Source organism: Staurois parvus, unplaced genomic scaffold, assembly GCF_062004578.1.
Source record: "Staurois parvus isolate SC_StPar_1 unplaced genomic scaffold, SC_StPar_1.0 ptg000102l, whole genome shotgun sequence".
NCBI classification, from domain to species: domain Eukaryota; kingdom Metazoa; phylum Chordata; class Amphibia; order Anura; family Ranidae; genus Staurois; species Staurois parvus.
Genome location: NW_028317898.1, coordinates 6,530,681 through 6,546,593, shown reverse-complemented (window position 1 = coordinate 6,546,593; position 15,913 = coordinate 6,530,681). Strand labels below are relative to the sequence as shown.

Below are 15,913 nucleotides of genomic sequence, written 5' to 3'. Positions count from 1 at the left end.
TAGTGGAGTTTGGAGTGTGACTGTTTGAGGTTGTGGACAGGTGTCTTTTATACTGATAACAAGTTCAAACAGGTGTCATTGATACAGGTAATGAGTGCAGGACAGAGGAGCCTCTTAAAGAAGAAGGTACAGGTCTGTGAGAGCCAGAAATCTTGCTTGTTTGTAGGTGACCAAATACATATTTTCCACCATAATTTGCAAATAAATTCTTTCCAAATCAGCCAATGTGATTGTCTGGATTTTTTTTCTCATTTTGTCTCTCATAGTTGAGGTCTACCTATGATGCCAATTACATGCCTCTCTCATCTTTTTAAGTGGGAGAACTTGCACAATTGGTGGCTGACTAAATACTTTTTTGCCCCACTGTATCTGCTTTCTTAACATACAATTCCTCCCTCCATGCTGCCAAACAAGCCTACTTTGTCACTGGTATTAATACCTTGTCACCCAGTCCTCGTCGTCTCTTCTCTACTTTTAACTCTCTACTTTCTCCACCTCCACCCAGTAACTCACTCACTGCTTACGAGATTGCAAATTATTTAAAAAACAAGATTGATGCAATTCATAGGGGCATCTCTTCTACACAGACATCTATCCCACTTAGCATACCTTATACTAAACCTCCCTCAACACCTTCCTCTTTTGACCTTGCTACTACTGAAGAGGTCATTACATTTTTCTCAGAAGCCCGTCTCACCACGTGCCCCCTAGATCCTGTCCCCTCACAACTACTACGGTCACCCACTTTTTCTGTTCTATGCTCCCTCACTCACATCTTCAATCTCTCCCTCTCTAATGGTGCCTACCCCACCCCTCTAAAGCATGCACAGATCACTCCCATACTTAAAAAGCTCTTGCTGGACCCCACCAACCTGAACAGCTTAAGACCCATTTCCCTGCTCCCATTTACCTCTAAACTCTTAGAACGCTTAGTCTACAATCGACTGAGCTCCTACCTCACTGACAGCAACCTTCTTGACCCTTTACAGTCTGGCTTTTGGTCACTCCACTCCACTGAACTGCCCTACTAAAACTCACTACTGATCTACTAACTGCTAAAACCAATGGCCACTACTCCATGCTCTTACTACCTGATCTCTCTGCGGCTTTTGATACTGTTGACCACACCCTCCTCCTCAAAAACCTCTACTCTCTTGGCCTCCAAGACTCTGCTCTCTCCTGGTTCTCCTACCTATTGCAGAGCTCCTTCAGCATTACCTATAACTCTGTCTCCTTCTCTCCACTTCCTGTTTCTGTAGGGGTCCCTCAAGGTTCTGTCCTTGGACCCCTTCTCTTCTCCATCTACACCTCCTCCCTTGGTCACTTGATAAACACCCATGGCTTTAAGTATCATCTCTATGCTGATGACACACAAATCTATATTTCTACTCCTCACCTCGCCTGTTTCGTCTCCTCTCGCATTACTAACCTACTAAGTGACATATCAGCATGAATGTCATTCCACTTCCTCAAATTAAATCTTTCCAAAACAGAGCTCATACTATTCCCTCCAGCATGTGCCCCCTCCCCTGACTTCTCCATCAAGATCAATAATACAACGATCAATCCCTCCCCTCATGCCAGGGTACTAGGTGTAATCCTAAACTCCCATCTGTCATTTCAGCCCCAATCCAATCATTGTCAAAATCTTGTAGATTTCACCTACGCAACATCCCCAAGATATGCCCATTCTTAACCTATGAAACCACTAAGCAAATTATTCACTCCCTTGTTTTCTCGACTATTATAACTCCCTCCTCATTGGCCTATCTCATCTCAGGCTATCCCATCTTTAGTCTATCATAAATGCTGCCAGACTCATCCACCTTACTAACCATTCCATATCTGCCTTCCCTCTCTGACAATCCCTCCACTGGCTTCCCATTGCCTAATGAATAAAATTCATAACAATAACATATAAAGCCATTTATAACTCTGCCCCAAATTACATCACCAATCTTGTCTCCAAATATCACCCAAGCTGTCCTCTCTGCTCCTCCTACGCCTTCCTGCTGTCTAGCTCCCTTGTCTCCTCCTCCCATGCTTATCTCCAGGACTTCTCCAGAGCCTCCCCCCATCCTCTGGAACTCTCTACCCCAATCTATCTGACTACCGCCTACTCTGCCCAATTTTAGGTGATCTCTGAAAACCTATCTCTTCAGGGAAGCCTATCCCGCCTTCAGCTAATAACAGAATCTTCTATTCCTCCTATCAGTTCATCCCCCGCAGTTATTATCTTTTGTACCACCAGCCCCTCCCTCTTAGATTGTAAGCTCCAAAGAGCAGAGCCCTCCTAACTCTTTTGTATTGAACTGTAACACTGCTGTATTGTCTCCCTTTATATTGTAAAGTGCTGAGCAAACTGTTGATGTTATATAAATCCTAAATAATAATAATAATAAAAAAAAGGAAAAGCTTCAATAAAACAAAAATGTTGTTTAATCCCTTCGAGAGTACATACTGTATTTGTGTGGCCTCACGAAAGTGGCTCTTTAGCTGTCAGGCTGCATATATGTGCTAGTGTATTTATGATAAGAGTGTGCTACACAGCACAGTCCCAGTACAGAGACCGAGGTCTCATTAAGAACTACGGGTCTCATACTAATGATTAGGAATTAGGTAGCCTAATTCTCAATCATCTGATCACTGTGATAGCCTCTGATTGGCTATCAGAGTGATCAGTTACTGTATATCTTGCCCCTATGTTTTTTTTCTCCTCATGAATGGAGAAAAAATACACCATCTTTTTTTTCCTTGCTAGGGTAGAAAAATGTAGAAAAATAAAAAATAATAATCAATTAGGTAGATCAGAGTTTGAACTACAGTTGCAAGAAAACGTATGTGAACCCCTTGGGATTACGTGGAGTTTTGCATGAATTGGGCATAAAATGTGCTCTGAACGTCATCTAAGTCACAACAATAGAAGAACACAGTCTGCTGAACATAATACTACACAAACATTAGATGTTGCCATGGTTTAATTGCACATAACATGTAAACATTCACAGTGCAGGGAGGAAAAAGTATGTGAGGCCCTAGCTTAATGACTTCTCCCAGAGCTAATTGGAGCCAGGAGTGAGCCAACCTTGACTCCAATCAGTGTGATGATATTGGATGTGTTGCTGACAGCTGTCCTGCCCTTAAAAAACACACACCTGTTTTGGGTTTACTGGTTTCAAGAAGCACTGTCTGATGTGAACCATGTCTCGCAGAAAAGAGCTCTCAGAAGACCTACCATCAAGAATTGTTGACTTGCATGAAGCTGGAAAGGATTACAAAAGTATCTCCTTGAGCCTTGATGTTCATGTGTCCACGGTAAGACAGACTGTCTACAAATGGAGAAAGTTTAGCACTGTTGCTACTCTCCCTAGGCGTGGTCGTCCTGTAAAAATGACTGCAAGAGCACAGCGCAGAATGCTCCATTAGGTAAAGAAGAATCCCAGAGTGTCAGCTAAAGACCTACAGAAATCTCTGGCACATGCTAACATTTTTGTTGACACATCTACAATAAGGAAAAAATTAAACAAGAATGGAGTACATGGGAGGACACCACGGAGGAAGCCATTGCTGTCCAAAAAGAATATTGCAGCACGTTTGAAGTTTGCAAAAGAGCACCTGGATGTTCCACAGCACTACTGGCAAAATATACTGTGGACAGATGAAACCAAGATTGAGTTGTTTGGGAAGAACACACAACACTATGTGTGGAGAAAAAAAGGCACAGCACACCAACATCAAAACCTTATCCCCACTGTAAAACATGGCGGAGGGAGCATCATGGTTTGGGGCTGCTTTGCTGCCTCAGGGCCTGGACTGATTGTTGTCATTGATGGGAAAATGAATTCCAGAGTTTATCAAGACATTTTGCAGGAAAACGTACGACCATCTGTTCGCCAAGTGAAGCCCCGCAGAGGATGGGTGATGCAACAGGACAATGACCCAAAGCATACAAGTAATTCAACAAAACAATGGCTGCAACAGCACAGAATACGCCTTCTGGAGTGGCCCAGTCAGAGTCCTGACCTCAAGCCGATTGAAATGCTGTGGCATGACCTTAAGAGAACGATTCACACCAGACATCCCAAGAATATTGCTACACTGAAACAGTTTTGTGAAGAGGAGTGGTCCAGAATTACTCCAGATCGTTGTACAGGTCTGATCTGCAACTACAGGAAACGTTTGGTTGAGGTTATTGCTGCCAAAGGAGGGTCAACCAGTTATTAAGTCCAAAGGTTCACATACTTTTTCCTCCCTGCACTGTGAATGTTTACATGTTATGTGCAATTAAACCATAGCAACACCTAATGTTTGTGTAGTATTATGTTCAGCAGACTGTGTTCTTCTATTGTTGTGACTTAGATGACGTTCAGAGCACATTTTATACCCAATTCATGCAAAACTCCACGTAATCCCAAGGGGTTCACATACTTTTTCTTGCAACTGTACCAGGGATCATGCATCAGTTTGAATACATCAGAATACTTGAAGAGGTCATGCTGCCTTATGCTGAAGAGGAAATGCCCTTGAAATGGGTGTTCCAACAAGACAACGACCCCAAACACACCAGTAAACATGTAACATCTTGGTTCCAGACCAACAAGATTGACATTATGGAGTGGCCAGCCCAATCCCAGGATTTTAATCCAATAGAAAACTTGTGGGGTGACATCACAAATGCAGTTTCTGAGGCAAAATCAAGAAATAGAGAAGAACTGTGGAATGTAGTCCAATCATCATGGGCTGGAATACCTGTTCACAGGTGCCAGAAGTTGGTTGACTCCATGCAACACAGATGTACAGCAGTTCTCAGAAACAGTGCTTATACAACTAAATATTAATTAAATGATTCAAAGGAAAGCAAAATCTTCAAACATTTTTCAGTTTATATAGTGAATGTTTGAGTTTGTAAAGAAGAATACAAACTGCTATTTTTTTGAACAGTCTAATATTCACTTTTCTTCAATTTTAGAGGAACAACACAAATTTGATATATTTTTCTTCATGTTTTGATTTGGAATAGAATGTGCAGTGTTCCCAATGCTTTTGTGTGTATGGAAATAAAAGCTATTAGAAGGATTTTGAGCTTTATTCACTTTCTTCAACACACTGCTATTATTTTGAACACAACTGTATATATATATATATATATATATATATATATATATATATATATATATATATTTGAACATCGATCAGTCCCAAATTACTGACTGCCTATCTCATTTTCTGAGGCACTACAATGCCAGGACATTACACATACCCCCAAAATAACCCCTTTTTGGAAATTGGACAGTTCGAGGCATTTAGTAGAGGCATGGTAAGTTTTTTGAAGTTGTAATTTTTTTGTCACAATTTTTTAGAAAATGAAGAAATTAAATAAAATGTGTTTTTTTCTGTGACAAAGTTGTCATTGTAGCAAGTTATTTATCACACACATAGCATAGGCATGCTTACAATTACACCCCAAAAACACATTCTGCTACTCATAATGTTTGAGATTTTTTTACAGCCTAGATGCATAGAGGGGTCCAAAATCTAAGGAGCACCTTTAGGCTTTCAAAGAGTGCCATTTCTTGACTACCTATCATTTTTCTTGTGTCCCTGGAGTGCCAGGACTGAAGTAACACTCACAAAATCGCCCCGTTTTGGAAAGCAAATACCCCAAGGTATTTTCTGAAAGGCATAGTGAGTCTTTTTAAAATGTATTTTTTGGCACAAGTTATCTGGAAAATATAGGAAAATAAAATGATTTTTTTTTTTTTTTACACAAAGTTGTCAATAAAAAGATATTTCTAATATGGCATAGGCATACTTAGGAGGAGGAGCATGTAATTCTGAGTATGGTCTTGCCACGTATGTATGACTTTTTCACAGTCTATCACATAGAGAGGCCTAAAATGCAAGGAGCACATTCAGATGTTTCAAGTGCATAAATTACACATTTATTCTCCTATGTCTAGAATTTCTGGAGACCTTGGACAGCGAAAACACCCACATAATGGGACATCAAACACCCAAGGAATTTCCTAAGAAACATATTGAGTCTTTTAAAAAATATTGTTTTTTCTTGCCACAAGTTTTCGGAAAATGCGGAAAGAAAATAAAAATGTATTCTTTTACACAATATTGTCAATTAATAAAAAATTCTAACACACAACATGGTCATACTTATAATACAAAAACACATTCTGCTACTCTTCCCGAGTATGGCGACACCACTTGTGAGACTCTTTCACAACCTACCTCTGTACTTCGATCTATGTGATATATATTGTCATATTGTATTTACAAATTTACAATGGACAGATGGCAAGTGGTTAGAAGTATGGCTAAAGAAGTTTTGGCCCTACTTAGATAACAGGAGTGCACTTGGTTCTGTACTCCAGTGACCCATTTTTCAGCTGACAGCTGCTAAAGTCCGCTGTTGGCTGACGTCTCTCAGCCAGTCCAAGCACCGAATTGATCAGGATCCACTCAGCAGCATGGACCGGCAGCTGGCTCAGCTTATCAGCGAGCCACTGGGAGACTGAACCAGCCCCTTTCGCCCCCAGTGAGCACTGGAGGGGCACAGCAGAGAATCCGTGACTGACTGTCACCACTCTCTGCTGAGAGATCAGTGGTATATGAAGAGAGAGTTTTCTTTCCTTTTTTTTTTGGATAGTTGTAAAAACAGTGAAAACAGAAAATGACTTACCTTTGTCACTTTAAAACCTAACCTTTTTTTTACATCTAGAGTAGAATTTTCTTTGGAGAACAGCTCCACAGAAGAGGGGAGTCCTGCAGCCAGAGCTGCATATTATTTTCTTTTATACCCCTGGGCCTCATCATTTTTTTTTTTCCTTGAAAGCTAGAGTTGGGCTTCAAGCTTTCAAATTTTTGTATTGTAATGACTCATGCAATTGTACTTATTTTTATTAAATTGTATACAGATTATTACAGCTAAGTATGTTGAAATTTAAAAATGACAATACTCATTTTATGACATCTGTTGTACCATCGTGTTTATAAAAATAATTAACAAAAGAGTAACATTTAAATAAAGCCATATACATATAAAAATAATTTTATACTAAATGTAAACATTAAACGTGTGTTCTGTATTTTATTTGTTTAGCAAATAAGTAAATATGTGATTGTGTGATGTTTAAGCGGGCAATGTAATTATTGTATATAGTATTAAAGTACCGTTCTGCTGTAACAGACATTTTACCAGCTAAATATTAGATATGACTATGACTGTCTCTTATACAGTACATAAAGGCAAGTCCACTGAAAACTGTGATTACTGGCCACAACTCTCTGCTACACATGTTACATACTTTGTTTGGCCATATAAGTCAGATGTCCCTTGCTGAAATTTTTTTAGTAATACATTGGGCTGATATACATTACAGATACAGCATGCATGTTAAGTCAATGGCAGTTGCTAGGGAGGTGTGGGGGGAGGCAAGGCTAACATGTGTGATCTTCTTGTAGTGGAGTTTTAACAAGCCTGATGGTCAGCTCACCTACCAGCATTCAATTTTTGGTAGACTTGCCTCTGAAGAATAAGAGCAGGATGATTATCTTTCCCTGGAGATTTTCATAAACTGTAACTTTTACCATCCAGACAGGAGACAAATTTTTTATGTAGCATAACTAGACTGAAGTGAACGAGTGCTATAAACTAGCTAAAATTAAGTTCTAATAATCCATACATATGTATTAAAGATACATATTTTGCTAATCACAATAGTGCATATATAAATGTTTGATAAATTACAGTATATAGTAGTTTATAAAAAATCCTTCTGTATCTATGTCCATCACATGCCAAATACATTTTTTTCCTGCAACTCTTCTCCTCCATGCAGCACATATACAAATGCAAGAGCGGTCACCAACTCTATATGACCACTTATTTCTAAGATGGTTATATAATGTCTGATGTTTATAGGGTTGAAGCACTTCCTGCACCCCTCTGTTATATATAGGGTTAAATCACCTTTGGTACCCTTATGTTGTCAACTCTTTTTTTGTCCAGCCAATAAGGCTGCAGATAAAGAGATCCAGTATAATACACCCCAACACTTCTGGGTTCCCCACAGTGCCTGACATCACATCTGACATCAACACGCTTTGTCACAAGGACTTCCTCAGAAAGGCAATGTATGCCAGGCCACATTGGGATCTCCGTTTAAGTAACACTTCTGCCACATTGAATACTTGTCTCTATTACAAGTATTAGGCCACATTTAGCCATGTACAATATTTTTAGTCAGATGTGTAGAAAAGCGTGAAAAATGCCATACTTTCATACATCAAATAGACTCAAAAGTTAGATAAAACACAATTTAGATCCAAATCAACCTTGAATCTTCTGAGCTGCGTACAATCCAGCTCATAGGGCCATCTCATCTCATTATGAGAACTTTCCCTCATCTTATTTGAACCCCTCCACTGCCCTCTGATCATACCGATGACACAAAATTTTAGCATTTTAGGGTCCCTTTTGTCATATAGACAAAATGTTTAGACAGACTAGGATTTTTAAATAATTTTTTAATATTTTGAATCTGTTCCCCCAATCTCACTTTTAATTTTTTTATGCCGTAAGGCCCACATACTGGAGGCCACAAGGGCACTCCAGTAAATAGGGAACATGGGTGGTACAACATGTAGTGCATTTTCTTATGTCATAATCCTTATTCCCTAAGGTTCTTGATCATGACGTCCAGAGTGGCAACAAAAAGCCTGTAAGGGCAAATCGTCCAAGGTCTTCTTAGAAGTCTGATCCGCAGACCTACACTTAAGCTAGAGGACTCATCGGAGAACCATGGCTGAGACAGAGAGCATCGAAAGCAGTGGAGCCGCATCTAAGGATACATCACAAACATATATGAGGCCCTGGACTCATTGGTCCACCAGCTCCAAGTAGATTGGGGAGACCTGCTCCTTACCCAGACCTTAGTTTAGCCCACTTGGTGAGTGTCTGTGACACAAGGGCTGTAGCCAGAACTAGCGAAGGGCCAAACCAACATTTGTAAACAGAGCGGATGTCATTTCTGCCTTCCTGTCTGTGGGATACTTGAAGGAAGGAGACTCTTCCACCTGGATCATGGTTGCCTTGTTCAATATAGATATGGGAGGGTCCTTGACAGGGGGGAATTCCACTTCAGAACAGCCTCCTCAAAGGGGTAACCCATCAAAAAGTGTTTAGGATCTACAAAAGGACCCTTTGGGCATTCCCAATCTTGGTAAATAACTTTATCAAAATAAGCATTGTAAAGGAAAACCTTGGTGAAACATGCCAGCTTGTGAGAACCAAAGGGGACAGCCACCTCCCCAGCAGTATCCTCAATCTTTAAAGTTTCCCGGACAGAGGTAAAGAGTGTTACCACCAGTGACTTTTCCTGCACAGCAACAGTGCCAGAGGAAATGTCCTCACTGCCAGAGGGATCGGGACTGAGTCTTTTGGGTTTGCAGGAAACTCCCGCGACCGAGCCAGGGTCTAGCTCAGAATCAACCAAGGAGGAAGGAGTGTGTATAGGGAGTTTGTCACTCTTCTTGCTCCTGTTATCCCCTGCCACCCAAGAGACACAAATGACTCAAGGAATGCTGACAGTGTGCCTAAAGGACTAGAGGGACCAGAGGACCCCACCACCTCTATGAGGGGTTCAGGAGGAGATACGGACTCTTGTGACTCCATTTGTTAGCAAAGCCCCCAATCCAGGCACTGCCAGGAACAAATGCCCAAAGAAAGTAATACTCCTAGCAGGCAGCTGCAGATGGAAGTGGACCCTGGTAGGACTCACCACCAAAGCAGAAAAAGGGTGCCTGGAATGCCTTTTGTATGTCGTGCCACACGGGAAGGGAATGCCACGTGGAGAAGTGCGCCAAGCTGGTCCATGCTGATGGAGGACAATGCCCCCACACACAGGCCCTGCAACTGGAGGGCCACAAGATGGACACTGCCATGAAGCTACTCAAACATAGCCTCCGGCTCAGTCCCAGCCAGCAAAAAATTTAAAACAGTTGGCCACCAGAATCCCAGGCCAAGACAATAGAAGGGGAAATGGCCAGTCCCCACCAAAATGGCCACTCAAAGGGCCCAAGCAAAATGGATGCTGCCAACTCATTCTCCCGCCATAATGGCTACTACAGCTAAACCTGCATGGAAGCCTCCTGTATCCACTTTGAATGTGTGGATGGGGTATCTGTTCATTTTTCTTTTTGATCAGCCCGCTGGCTGATCAAAAGAAAAAAAACATTTATGGCCAGCCTTATTTTCTCTATGTTTAATGATATCTTCACCTCCTTTCAGTAAAGCAAGGGTTTTAGTTCCAATAGGTTAGAGGAAATTATCAATATATTCTCCAAGTCTCGAAAGCATAGAATGTAACCAGTGATAGTAGGTCTCCAAGGGGATTTTTGTCAATTTTTGGGATATAGTGGATAGTTGGATTCCTACATACTGATAACAAATGTGTATGGTTATTATAACATAGTTTTAGCTATTGTATAGTGCTGGTTCACTGGTTTACTTTATTATCTATCCTGGGAGATAGGTATTTGGTGGAATGGCCATTATAGCGCAGGTATTGTTTGGTATTCAACATAACTAGATTGCCAAGATTCCATGTTCCAACATTCATTTTCTTAATGTGCAAAAAACACACATTGCACCTCTGTTGTAGTAACTCAAAGCATAAGCAAGAATTAAAGCTCAGACCAAACCAAAGAGTTTATTGTAGGTATTACTGATACCCCTTTCTTCTACCAGCCCCTTCCACTGGCAGAGCTCCAGACACTGGTCCCATGAGAGCCCATGGAGTCCGCACTGTGACGCACAACAGGCTGAGGCTTCCTCGGGCTGAGGTCAAGGTTATCTGTGATTTCTTCCAAGGAGGAGAATTCAGAGTCGTCATCCCAAGACTAGAAAATAAGATTTAATTCTTTGTTTTACTGTACAGTGGTAACAGTCTGAAGAACACGTTCTCTATATTGTAAAATAAACCATTGGTTATAATGCTATATTATTTTTTTGTTTACGAAAAAGATGTAAATAGGAATGTGCACATATTTTACAAAGTTAAATATGTGCTCCAGCTCTCAAGACACTTTGACCTGCCATTTTTGCCATCAGACTGCAGAATGAAAAATAGGAGACATACACATAGGGACGCTATTGCTATCCACTCTCCATTATACTCAGTTTCATTACTGTATGCACACCAATTAATTAAAGTATGGCCTTTGGTGTATAGTCAATGCCCATGGGGTGCTCCCTGATTAAAGGAGCAGATAGAGCTCCATGATCAGAGGACAGCTGATGAGGTGACTCTTACAGATCACATGGCCAGGCTCTCCTATTAGTTTTTCTTTTAAAAACAATATCATTTAATAGGCCGCATCGATTTGCTCATGGCATGTAGCACAGACATATTATGGTAAATTTGTGGCATTCAATGTACCTGAGCTTTCCCTGCTGCTGTAGTGTTTGGGGATTTCATTGGGCTGGTAGAGACAGTGTCCACTCCTCCAAATGGTTTCTCCCTCTGCATTGACAGCTGCTTCTCTAAGTTACGTGCTGCGGAATGCACAAAGGAACCTGCATAGAGAAAATACCATTGTCAGCAATCCAAGCCAAAAGAAAGTAAACTTATATAAACGTGAACATATGCTAAAGCTGTTTAAGCAGAGGCAACTGCCATTATCAACCACATGTCCCAGCACCCTGTAGATCCAAAGACAAGGGCAGCTGAACTTATATGCAAAAATACTTTTCTTGTAAATGTCATACTTGGCTACATGTCTCCATCCTTTTGAACATTCCTTTTGGTAAATTAGGCTGCCCCTCAATTTAAATGAATAAACAAGGAGGTTCATACAGCAAGATACACCACCCGCTGTCACAGGGAGGGGGGAATCGGGGGAGAGGCAAGAGCTGGACATGTTACATGTTCCACCCTAATAAGGGTGGATCATTTTTTACATGTTCTAAAGGTGAACTTAGCCTTAAATTATATATTTGCAATGTAAAAAAAGGTTTAAGTGTACAATAACACCCAGACATTGGACAAAACCAATTTGTGGGCTGAACCAATGATTTATAGAATACAACCTTGAGTAACTGTGATAATTTAGCAATAAATGATATCCTAAAAAAATGCTGTTACAGTCAACAAAATGACTGCCCTTGCTGTGTATGGACAAACACAGCACATTAACCATTAGCCGCCCGGCCAATGGCCGTTTAGCGGCTTCAAAAGTGTTGCTGCATTCCGGGTGCACGCCATTTGGCGTGCTCCCGCACATGCGCAGTTTGCGCTAATGCAGAGCAGCGCGATCTGTCACCGGCCGTGTACCTCGGACACGGCCGATGACAGATCCGAGTACCGGCTCCTGTTCCTGGTACCATGTGACCTGCTGTGACCAATCACAGCAGGTCACATGACAGTTGTATACAATGGATGGCTTCATTCATGCCATCCATTGTATACTACTGCCTAGCTGTGAATGGTCACAGCTAATCACATGCACATGACATGTGATTAGCTGTGACCAAATCACAGCTAAGCACAAAAAAAAAAAAAAAAATTGAATTAATCGATTTCATTCAGGTAAATGCTTGCTTATAGCAAAGTAATTCTTTGCTATAAGCAAATTGTGCAAAAAAAAAAAAAAAAAAAAAAATACTGATCACTTCCCCAAAGTAGTACAATGTTACTATGGTAACATTGTACTACTTTGGTCATAGTAAAATATGAAAAACAAATCTTAAAAACAATAAAAAAAATGTAATAAAAAATTAAAAATAATAAAAAATTAAAAAAAAATATATATATATTTTTTTTTCATACTGTCATGAGTCAGTGTCCCTGTTCACCGCCATGCCAGTTATATGATGACGCTGTACTGCACTGGTGACAGTATGTACAAAAAAAAATAGTGAAAATCATTTTTTTAATTTTTTAATTTTCCGAAAAATTATGACAAAAAAAATACAACTTCAAAAAACTCGCCATGCCTCTTATGAAGTACGTCGGACTGTCTACTCTGCAAAAAGGGGTCATTTGGAGATATCTGTACTATTCTGACATTCTTGGACCTCAAGAAATTAGATTGGCCGTCAGTACTTCAGGATTGATCAATTTTCAGATACATACCATAGTTTGTGAACTCTATAACTTTCCTACAAACTAAATAATACATCCTAATTTGGGTCATTTTCACCAAAGACATGTAGCAGAATACATCTCGGCCTAAATTTATGAAGAACAATTATTTGTAAACTTTTATAACAGAAACAAAGAAAAATGTGTTTTTTTTCAAAATTTTTGGTCTTTTTTTGTTAATTTAGCAAAAAATAAAAACCCCAGCGGTGATTAAATACCACCAAAAGAAAGCTCTAGTTGTGTGAAGAAAATTATAAAATTTTAGTTTGGGTACAGTGTTGTATGACCGCGCAATTGTCATTCAAAGTGTGAGAGCGCTGAAACCTGAAAAATGGCCTGGGCAGGAAGGTGTAAAATTGCACGGTATTGAAATGGTTAATTCTGAAAAAGGTGTACTTGTATATGTTGTATTTTACACTGAGCCTTGTGTCTTACCACACATGTTCTGCAGAGCATCACAGGCAAAACAAGACATGACACATTGCATAGTTTTGCAGATGTCAAACTAAACAGTGGCAGAGGAAAGCCCACCTTGTAATAATTTTACCATACCTGTAGGATTACCTACAATATATGATCCATTACAATTTCAGTGGATGCCCATGGGTTCAGCTAACTAGCATCATGGGGGATTCTAGTCTACTATGGCCACTCTTCTAGCAAACATCACAGCAAAGTAGTGTACTTTTGTAGTACCGGCTAGACTACCATTTTATTCCTACAGGAAATCCACCAATAAGCATGTGATTGGGGCAAGAGCCCAGAATACAAGGAAGATCCCGGTCCAAAGTATATAACACATGCCATATCTCAGAAACCAAGATTCACCTAATGTAGCAGCTTCCACTATTGGAATGGGTGCAGCAGCTTACATCATTTTAAATTAATGAACTGAGCCAGCATTTTTTACAGGATTAGCAAGGCCTTTTCCTGGTACAAAGTATAGCATTTTTTCTTGAAAAAAATGTGCTGTGAGCCCCCTTAAGAAATATTTTCCTGAGTAATATAGCACGTGTCCTATCCCTAGAAATCGGAAAAGCATTTGATTTGGTTTCCTGGCAGTATTTATTTTACACCCTTAAAAATGGGGTGAGTTTCCACTCTCTACTCCACCCTGCAAGCCTATGTGAAATATTAATGATTCAAATCTAATCTTTTTGATGTTGAAAGAGGCATATGGCAGGGATGCCTCATACATCCCTTTTGTTTGCTCTGGCAACTAAGTTCTTAGTAGAGCTAATCATAGAAAATCCCAGTATTAAAGGGGTCAATTTAGCTGGTCATTGGCATAAACTCAGTCTAAGTGCGGATAATGTGCTTTTTTTTTTTAAGCTCTCAATACATACAAAGTGATTGAGCAGCCACTAGTTTTTGATAACATTTGAGGATTATTGTAGGCTAATGTTTTACATTTCTTAACCACCTCCCGCCCGCCATATAGTAATATGACAGGCGCAAGGTGGTTCTCTCGCTCTGGGAGGACGTCATATGACGTCCTCCCATTCTAACTGCGCATGCGTGGCTCTGGGAGCGCGCAGCGCGGCGATCGGCGGTGCGCTGTGTCCCTCACACAGCGGATCACGGAAAGAGACGAAGATGTCGGCTCGGTCATGTGATCAGCTGTGTCCAATCACAGCTGATCACATGTAAACAGGGAAATGCCGGTTATCAGTATCTCTCTCCTCTCGAGCTGTCACGAGACAGCTCGAGAGGAGAGGAGAGCCGGTAATCGGCTTTCCGTGGAGGTTACATGTACACTGCTCATCAGGGCACTGATGATCAGTGTGCCCTGATGATCAGTGTGGCCCCAGCAGTGCCACCTGTCAGTGTCCATCAGTGCCTTATGTCAGTGCTCATCAGTGCCTCATGCCAGTGCCCATCAGTGCCTACCAGTGCACATCAATGCCACATATCAGTGCCCATCTGAGCTGCCTTTCAGTGTCACCGATCAGTGACAGTCAGTGCCACCGATCAGTGCTGCCAATCAGTGCCGCCAGTCAGTGCCGCCTATCAGTGCCAGTCAGTGCTGCCTATCAGTGCCTGTCAGTGCCGCCTAACAGTGCCAGTCAGTGCCGCCTATTAGTGCAAGTCAGTGCCGCCTATCAGTGCCATGTATCAGTGCTGCCTTTCAGTGCCCATCAGTGATGCCTTTCAATGCCCATCAGTGCCTCCTCATCAGTGCCACCTATCAGTGTCCATCAGTGCAGCCTATCAGTGCCCATCAGTGCAGCCTCATTAGCGCACATCAGTGAAGGAGAAAAATCACTTATTTACAAAATTTTATAACCAAAACTAAGAAAAAACATTTTTTTTTTTAATTTTCAGTGGTTTTTGGTTTAAGAAAAAATAAAAAACCCAGAGGTGATTAAATACCACCAAAATAAAGCTCTATCTGTCACAAAAAAATGATAAAAATTTCATATGGGTACAGTGTTGTTTGACTGAGCAATTGTCATTCAAAGTGCGACAGCACTGAAAGCTGGAAATTGGCCTGGGCAGGAAGGGGGTATAAGTGCCTGGTAGGCTAGTGGTTAAAGTGATATTAAAGGCAATTAAAAAAAATAACAAAAACATATCATACTTACCTGCCCTGTACAATAGTTTTGCACAGAGCAGCCACGATCCTCCTCTTCTTGGGTCCCCTGCCAGAACTCCGCCCACCTGACTAGTGCCCCCAGAGCAAGCAGCTTGCTATGGGAGCACCCAAACAGGCTCACTCTCGAGCCGCTGCTCTGTGTGTCCATTTACACACAGAG

At 41.0% G+C, this 15,913-nt stretch overlaps 1 protein-coding gene across 1 annotated transcript in view; it reads right to left on the bottom strand.

The window, feature by feature from the left end:
* Positions 1 to 10,698: 10,698 nt before the first annotated feature.
* The window catches only part of DZIP1L (DAZ interacting zinc finger protein 1 like), a 35,754-nt gene continuing 30,539 nt past the window's right edge, over positions 10,699 to 15,913 (bottom strand). Inside the window, exons 14-15 of the mRNA XM_089671254.1 lie at positions 11,454 to 11,590; positions 10,699 to 10,914 (exon numbers count right to left, since the gene is read on the bottom strand). Coding sequence (XP_089527380.1) covers positions 10,756 to 10,914; positions 11,454 to 11,590 — 296 coding nt within the window. The 3' untranslated portion in view covers positions 10,699 to 10,755. The remainder of the gene's footprint in view (positions 10,915 to 11,453; positions 11,591 to 15,913) is intronic.